The 8793-nt window shown below is 52.0% G+C and overlaps 1 protein-coding gene across 2 annotated transcripts in view; it reads right to left on the bottom strand.

Annotated features, from left to right (window-relative positions):
* Positions 1-2220: 2220 nt before the first annotated feature.
* Positions 2221-8793, bottom strand: part of LOC121448407 (protein dispatched homolog 3) — a 46476-nt gene continuing 39903 nt past the window's right edge. For both annotated transcript variants that reach the window (XM_041652412.1, XM_041652410.1), the window contains exons 18-21: positions 5721-5880; positions 5009-5122; positions 4414-4580; positions 2221-3442 (exon numbers count right to left, since the gene is read on the bottom strand). In XM_041652412.1, the coding sequence (XP_041508346.1) occupies positions 3080-3442; positions 4414-4580; positions 5009-5122; positions 5721-5880 (804 nt within the window). In that variant the 3' untranslated portion in view covers positions 2221-3079. The remainder of the gene's footprint in view (positions 3443-4413; positions 4581-5008; positions 5123-5720; positions 5881-8793) is intronic.

The following is an 8793-nucleotide window of genomic DNA, read 5'->3' as shown; positions in this document are numbered from 1 at the left end:
AGCTCATTAAGACTGCAGCCCACATTGGCGTCAAAGGAAGGTCAAGCCTCTATTCACGGGAGCTGGTGCCTCTGGGACCCAGTGGTGCCAGCGCTCACAAAGAAGATGAAGGGGATCAAAGAGGCAGACAGCTGTGTGGCCCAGGTTCCCTAGGGCACCCGAACTGTTACCACCCTCTTCTCCCAGGCCGGCTCCTGCTTTGGGAGAACTGCGTGGGAACTGGGTCTATCAGCCCCTACACAGGGAAGAAGTATGGCTGAGAAAGTACAGTTGGATGTTGAGACTGCCCTCCTTGGAGGAGACAGCAAGCCTGGCCAGAAGCCACTGTGCCATACAGACTTGCCCTCTCTGATACCCAGACTGCGCATCTGTAAATCAGAGGCTAATTTATAGGCGCCCCAGGGGTCACAGAGTTGCCCAGAAGCTAGGGAGTCTGAGCCACAGTCTCCTCCATCCTCGGCCCATCTATCCAGCATCCCCATAGCCCTCTGAAAAGGTAGCGGTCCTGGGAAGAATGAGCTATTCCTTTAAAGTAATGGGCCATGAGCCAGGCAGGGCTCTCCCGGAGGAAGGGAGCATCAGGTAGACAGCACGTAAATGAACCAGCTCTGTATTAATCTGGGTTATTGGGAAGGGCTCAGGAGATATCAGGCCTTCTGGGATATACTGTCAATCTGCCAGGCCCCTCTCCGACTCTCTCGACCTGCCGGCCATTCATTAGCACCACACTCATGTTGTGGTCAGCTAGATGGGCCCTGTATAGACGGCTACCTCACAACGAGCTCCAGAAGTCCTGGGTCAGTACCAGCCTGCTCCCCGGGACCTTTTCCCCAGTGACAGGCCTCCCGCGGCTCCAGCTTTACCAAGAGGAGAGTATGTTACGCAGACCCCGAGCTTGTTTCAGGAGTCCAAGAGCAGGCTCCTCGGTCTGACTGTAGCCTCCAACCCCCTAGTAATATCACCCACCTTTGTGAAAAGTTATATGCTTTCATTGTTGAGGATACACCTTGGGGACACACTTAGGCTCCACGTCTGGCTCGTAATCCAGGAAATCCCATCTCGTATGTGCTGGCTCTCTTGAAAGCATCATCTATACCTGATGACCAGAAGAAGAGCTGATTCCTCCTGGGTGTGGTAGTTCAGGGGCAGAGGCAGGTGGACCCCTGAGTTCAAGGCCAGCCTGTCTGCAGAATGAATTCCAGGACAGTTGGGCTACTCAGAGAAACCTTTCTTGAACTCCCTGCCATTCTGCCTCAAAAAAAAAAAAAAAAAGAAAGAAAGAAAAGGAAAAGACCAGACTGTGACTGTGTGTGACAACCCTGCCCCTGTGTGTGATGTCTGTCTGGTCCTGACGTCTAGTTCCACAGACAAGAGTTTATTGGGGGTGAGGTCTCTGAAGCCAACAAGGTTAAGATGGAGCCATTAGGGTGAGGCCAACTCCAGCATAGCAGATGTCTCTCGTAGAGAAGGTTGAGGATATGAAGTGACAGGCACATAGAGGCTGGGAGACGCCCAGCAGCCAGGGGAGGGGGCTGGACCAGATCCTCTCTTTGGATCCCCAGTGGAAACAGGCCTGCTGTCAGAGCTGAGGGTCTTACATCTGTGATGCCATCATGGCCCCTCAGGAAAGAAATACCAACTCCAAGAAGAACATCTGCTATATCACAGGCCAGCCCGTCCCAGGGATCTTTCCATTTCTTCACGGTGGATGGTGGGTACAAAGGTTTGACAATCCCCCAACAAACATTAGGCGCTAGGCCATGCCAGGTGTACACTGGGCAAGGACACAGTGGTATCTGTCCTGCACTCCAGCCCCCCCTTCAATATCTACTAGTGACTGGGTGAGCTGCTGTGTAGACCACCCCGGATTCCTTTCTCACCCTCAGGGATCTGTCCCAGCTCAAGCCGTGTCCAGCTTTATATAACTCAAAGGTCACGTGTTTGTTCCCGGGAAGGCCAGTGTCTGTCACAATGCCAGGCTTTCAGAGATGCCCAACTATGGGGCTGAATGGGCCCCATAAAGTCAGAAGCATCTTCTGAGCCCCAACCCCCACTGGGAGGCCCCAGCCTCACACCGAGCCCAGAGTGCTCCATCTCCATACTGGACACCCCTATCCACTCCCGTGTCTGTCCAGGTCCAGTGCCACCCTGGGTGGGGCTGCGCGTGAACACTTAAGTTATTGCATTATTAAGGACATGATGGAGCCAGTGAGGCTGGAAATGCTTGTGTTAATAGCAGCGGCCTGCAGTTTCGTCTCACTTTAATAGGGACCATCTGCCGTGAGCAGGCGGCTGGCACAGCCAGCTCCTCCCCGTGCGTGCAGCACCCCAACACACATGAGTCATCCGTTCTCAGTCAGGTGAGGGCGATGAGGTTTAGGAACTGTGGGGGTAGCTGAGCCAGAACTCCAGGGAGGGATGTTGAGGCTCCCTGGAGGTTGAGGTTGGGGCTGGGGCTAGGACATGCATGACCCCAGAAGTGCCTCTGTCTCTGCTGGCCTGGACACAGGCCTGGTGATGATCACGGGGTCATCAAGCACTGGCTGCATAATGCTGAGGGGGTGTGACTCAGGGGGTGTGTCCCCCTGGATCCGCTGTGCTCTTCTTGCAAAGGCCCAGGGAGACCTGTGCTCTGAGGCAACTTTGGCTCTGCCCTGATCCAGCCACAGGGCAGCCCCTGCCTCCTGGTGCCTCAGTTTCCACATCTGTAGAGTGGGAGTCCTGAAATGTCCACCCAAGCAGGCCGTGAACACTGAAGCGGCATGAGAGAAGACCCTGGTAGGGAGCCACCTGCTTGGTGGTGACTAGATACGGGAGGAGGGCAAGCATCCTCCACGACCGGGCAGACCTCAGTTGGGGAGAGGGGATGGAGACCAGACAGTATGGGGCTGTCTGACTCCACTCCCAGTCTGAGCTGTGATGAAGGTAGTGTGGCCCACACAGCTCTGAGTCCCAGTTCCACGAAGCCTGCAAGCGGAACTAGTTGGAACTGGGCCAGGAAACGGAGAGCCTCTGCGTCTCAGCTCCCTTCGTCCTCGGCTGCAAGGTTAGATGCTGGAGACAGGACCCAAGCACGGGGCTATAGTGTAGCCCCACTGGGCAGGGGGATCTTGTAGCCGCTGCGCAAGAGCACAAGGCAGGCACCCAGCCCCAAGGCTCCTGCCAGCAGCACAGCACCCAGGGCCTTGAGGAAGGAAGTCCTGGTCCGGGTGAAGGAGCCCGGGGCCATGATGCCCAGCAGGGCGGTGCTGACGGTGAGCGTGTAGAGAATGGATACGCCCGTGTTGAGTGCCACGATCTTCCCAAACTTGGCGAACGGGGCGATGATGCAGAAGAAGAGCGGGACGGTGGCGATGACGGTGGTGAGGGCGCTGGACACGATGGCCACGCCAACATGCCGGACGGCCTCCAACGTCCTCCACTGGCGCTGAGAGCTGGCATCCTGAGGCAGTGGAGAGAGAGTGGGGAGGGCTGAGCACCCACTGCGGGCATTAAACCTGGGCTTGACTTTGGAGCGGGTGAGCATACACCGCTGCCCCAGGCTGGCTCTGCCTGAGACTGGCTCCCACCTCGTAAGTGGGACTCTCACAGGGAGGGTCACAGGGCACAGACATGCTGAAAGGATATGCACGGTGGGTCCTTATACATGGGGGCTCTGACTGGAGTTATTCCAGTCTTTCAACCTGAAAGTGATTAGGAGTCTTAATTCTGTCACCTTTTGGTCCATGTCTTCACATCAAACCTAGGACAGGTAGCTTTAATTGTCTACTTGATACAGCCACCTGGGAGAAAAGTCTCAGTGAGCGGCTGTCTGCATCGGGTTGGGTTGGTGGGAATGGTTAACAGATGTAAGAAGACACAGTCTACTCTGGGCAGCACCACTCCCCAGGCAGGGGAGGTCCTGAGCTGTGCAATAGTGGATAAGTCAAGCTAAGCTCAAGCAGCAAGCGAGCTAGCAAGAGAGCATACATTCAGTTTCTCTCTGCTCTAGACTGAAGAAGTATGTAACCAGATGTTTGAAGTTTTTGCCCTGATCCATCTATAATGTTGGACCATAAAGTGGAGTTATAAAGCAAATAAATGTTTCCTCCTCTAAGCTGGCTTTTGTCGGGGGGATTTTATCACTCAATAGGCATTTAACTAGAGTAACCCCACCTCCCATCCCTTCCTTAGGTTCACAGCAAGCTTTGGCTGTTACATGACCCAAGGGCTGCAGGGCTGTGCTTGCATGGCTGGAAAGACAACCTCCGTGCTCCCAGGGCTGTGGATTGCGACGCTGCAGTGTTGGGAACAGCTCCTAGGATGCAGCTTGCCCATGGGTGGAGTATGGGATGTTCATCTGTTCTTATGGGCCCTCCCACTGACCCAAGGTGGGAGCTGAGTCAGGGGTCAGGCATACACAGGACAGCTTACCTCAGCCTGGTGTGGGGGTAGATTTTCCCCAGCTAGCAGATAGCCTTCTACCAGATGGACACAGTAATCCACAGAGGAGCCGACCAGGATGGACAGCGAGATAGCCTCCACGGCTCCCATCTCCCAGCCGCTCCAGTACATGATGGTCACCACAAGGCAGACAATGCCTGCAGGAGGGACAGCAGAGGTACGCTTAGACATCCCCCTATCCACGTGGTCCTAAAGAGTCCCTAGGAAACAGGGACATCCAGAGTCAAGAGGGATGAGGGTCAATGCCAGAGAGAAGGGAAGAGATGAGGGAGGGGGTGGGTACAGCAACGTGTCACTTACCTGAATGATGGCACAGAGATACCTGGTTCTACTCAGGGAACACAGGCATGTAGTTTCTGTGTGTCACAGTCACATAATGCCAAACTGAGGGTCTTTTCATAGGGGTAAGAATGGCAACAAGGCCTTTTCTAGGACTGGGTGGCCAGAGGCTCAGAGGTCCAGAAGACTCTTCCCTGGTCCCACTCCCATGAGCCCGGCCTGTTGTCGCCTGCCACAGACCCTTACTGACCTCATCCCCAGGACACATCACCCTTGGCACACATACCCAGGATACTGAGGAGCACAGGCAGCAGGAGGAGGACATGGGTGGTGAACACGGCCACTGCAGCCACACAGATGAGAAGCGAGAGGACCAGGCCGTACAGGGCACTCTGTACCCCTGCAAGGGAGGAAAGAAGGGACTGCAGGGTGAAGAGACTGTGCTTCCTCTTGACCCCAGGACAGAGGTTATTGGCTTTGTAGGAAGAGCCATTTTGAGCTTTTCTCTAAGGTCTGCCCACAAGCAAAATTTATTTGGAGTTCAAGGAGTTAAACAGGGCCCCAGAGCAGATCAGACCCTAGGACCCTACTTTTAAAATTATTATTGTATGTGAGCCCATTGATCCAGCACACAGGTCGGGGTCAGAGGGCATAGGGGAGTTCGTTCTCTCTTTCCACCATTGGTTGGGGGACTGGCTCAAATGATCAGGCTTGCACAGTGAGCGCTTTTATCTGCTGAGCCATCTCACTGGTCCAAATGTTCCTTTCCAGGTGGCCAAATTCAAGATCACACATGGCCAGATGCCACCGGCAGGAGAGGACCCACACTCTGGCCTCTCATCAGTAGTCTGGCAACTGTATCTCATTTTCCTTGGGTTCTGAGCCAGGACTCAGGATAGCAGAGCAGTGGCGTAGACGACACCATGCCCTCATTGTGGGTGACTGCCTTTGCGTGGCTACTCACAGCCGGCCTGCAGGAGGGTTGGACTCACACCCACCTATGATCTCCATGAAGATTTGCTTCCAGTGCTCGCAGGTCTGGAAGCCTCGGCGCAGGGCTGAGCCCTCAGGGAAGGTCTGCAGCTGCTGCCGGAGGAAGCTCTCCCAACGCAGGTAGTCCGAGTAGGTCTGGAAGGAGGACTTGCCCTTGTATGTGGTCTGCAGGGGACATGGTCTGGTGAGACTAGTGGGTCTTCTTGCATTTCCTAGAGACAGCTACTCTGTGGCCACCAGCGGAGGTGTCCTGCGAGAATGTGGGGGCTGAGCCATCCCCCATGAGCTGCCGCTGGCTCTGAACCAACATAATTCTCTCTTAGACTCCTCCATGCTTCCTCATGTCACCCTCTGCCTATTCGGGAAGCCCCTCCACATGACCCTAAGACTGGTTTCTTTCTGTTCATGACGTGCCTCCTCTGGGCTCTCAGAACATCTGGGCAGATGCTTGCCTCTTGGCTGGTTATGCAAGCTTGCAGTGCCTTGGGCAGCCTGCTAGCTCACAGTGCACAGCCTTAAAAGGGACCTAGAACTTTCTTTTGTGTTGCCTCACTGACCCAGTTCTGTTATGATCTAGCCTCAGCATGTCTACTCACAGGTGTGTGTGTGTGTGCACATGCGTGTATACATGTGAGTGCTGCTGAGGTTCAGCTGGGAAGGGGATGACCTGCTTGGTCGTGGAGATGATCAAGGGCATCTCCAGTCTCAAGTTGGCTGTGGCATCAGCTTGTAAAAGGGAAGACGGTTCCACCACATGCTACGAGACGGACGGATCTTGAAGGACATGTTGCTCATGAAAAGGACAAATCTGTGATTCCATTTATATGATATATTTAGTGTAGTTAAACACAGACAGAAAATAGAGTGGGGGTTGCCAAGGGTTGGGAGGAAGGGCAAGAACTTTGCGATTAATGGGGACAAAGCTTTGTAGATGGATGGTATCAACAACAGTACAACTGTGACAATGTATTTTTCTTTCTTTCTGAGACAGGGTCTCACCATAAGGCCCTAGCTGGCTAGAAATTCACTATATAGGCCGTGCTGGCCCAGAGCTCACAGAAATCTATTTGGCTCTGCCTTCCAAGTACTAGGATTAAAGGTGTATGATACCATGCCCAGTTGCCAATGTCACAAAAAATTTTATGTTTAAATATCATGGGAGGTCTGCCCCTTTCTGAACGGAGATGGAGGAGTGGATGGGGGGGATGATAGATGGGAGGGAGAGGAGAGAATGGGAGGAGAGGAGGGAGGGGAAACTGTAATTGTATGTAAAATGAATAAAAAAAAGTCTAGAATGCTGGGATGGCCAGTCTTCGTTGTCAATGTGACTAGATTTAGAGTCAGTAAGGATTCGATGAGACACACCCCTGGATGAGTACGCTGAAGGTATTTCCAGGGAGCTACAGTAATTGAGAGGAAAAGACCCACTTTGGGTATGAGTGGCACTATCTCATGGGCTGGGGACCTAATTAAATAAATGTTAGGAAAATACTTTTGAAATGCCAATATTCTTTCTCTACTTCCTGGTTCACCATGACAGGAAACACTCCGTTCCACCACCCTGTCTCAGTCATGAGGGAGTAAACTCTTCCTCCCAGTCAGGTATTTTAGGTCATAGTGATAGAAAACTGGTACCAGGAGTGGGGTTGTTGCTGTAACTAACCCTGACCATTAGTTCTTATGCCCCTAGAAATTTGTAGGAGGAATTAGAAAAACTCTAGAATGTTCTAACCAGAGTTTATTGGGCCATTCTGGTTGGAGTTTGGAAGATCAGAATGCTGACAGGAATTTAGACAGTAAAGACTGTGTGCTTGAAGTTTCAGAGGAAGCAAGGACTCCTTTGGAAGTTAGACTTTTATTCATGTTATATTCATTCATGTTATATTCTGGCAAAAATCACTGTCTACATCTTGTCTATTTCCCTTCATGGATAATTTTGTTTTTTTTTTTTTTTTTGTTTTGTTTTTCGAGACAGGGTTTCTCTGTGGTTTTGGAGCCTGTCCTGGAACTAGCTCTTGTAGACCAGGCTGGTCTCGAACTCACAGAGATCCGCCTGCCTCTGCCTCCCGAGTGCTGGGATTAAAGGTGTGCGCCACCACCACCCGGCCCTTCATGGATAATTTTTAATTATCAATTTGAAATACCTGCAATGACCTGAGAAGAAACTCTCAGTGAGAAGCTGTCTGGGTCAGGTGGACCTGAGGGCATGTCTGGGGGATTATCTTGATGAGAAGACCCACTTATCTTGGCACCATTATCTGAGTAGGGAAGCTTGAACTGTATAAGACTAGAGATGAGGAGGTGGAGAGATGGCTCAGTGGTTAAGAGCACTGGCTGGTCTTACAGAGGACCTGGGTTTGATTCCCAGTACCCACGTACTGGTTCACGACCATCTGTAACTTCAGTTCCAAAACATCTCATGCCCTTTTCTGTCCTCTATGGGCACTGAATACATGTGGTATACAGACATACACATAGGCAACATTCATACATTAATAATAATAGTAATAATTTTAAGAGAGTGTAGAGATGAGCTCACACACACATGCATTCATTACTTTTTGCCTCCTGACTATGACAGAGGTGTGCCCAGATGTCTCAAGCTCCTGTCATTGTGACTTATTATGATGGACTGTGGCCTGGAACTCGGAGCTAAAACACACCTTGTATCCCTTGGGTTGTTTCTGTCAGGTATTTATCACAGTGTGCCGGACAGTTTCATGTCAGTTTGACACAAGCTAGAGTCATCTGAGAGGAGGAAACCCCAGCTGAGAAAATGCTTCTGTTAAGACTGGGCTGTAGGCAGGCCTGGAGAGCATTGTTTTAAATTAGTGATTGATGGAGGAGGGCCCAGCCCGTTGTAGGTGGTGCCATCTCTGGGCAGGTGGTTCTGGCTTCTATAAGAAAGCAGGCTGAGCAAGGCAGTAAGCAGTACCCCTCTATGTTGGCCTCCATGTTCCTGTCCTGTTTGAGTCCCTGTCCTGACTTCTTTCAATGAACAGTGATATGGCAGTATAAGGCAAACTCATCCTTTCACCCCCAACTTGCTTTTGGTCATGGTGTTCCATTGCAGCAACA

The sequence above is a fragment of the Microtus oregoni genome, unplaced genomic scaffold (genome assembly GCF_018167655.1).
Source record: "Microtus oregoni isolate MIOR12 unplaced genomic scaffold, Mior012 000005F_ref0000423, whole genome shotgun sequence".
NCBI classification, from domain to species: Eukaryota; Metazoa; Chordata; class Mammalia; order Rodentia; family Cricetidae; genus Microtus; species Microtus oregoni.
This window is presented reverse-complemented; position numbering and strand designations above follow the sequence as displayed.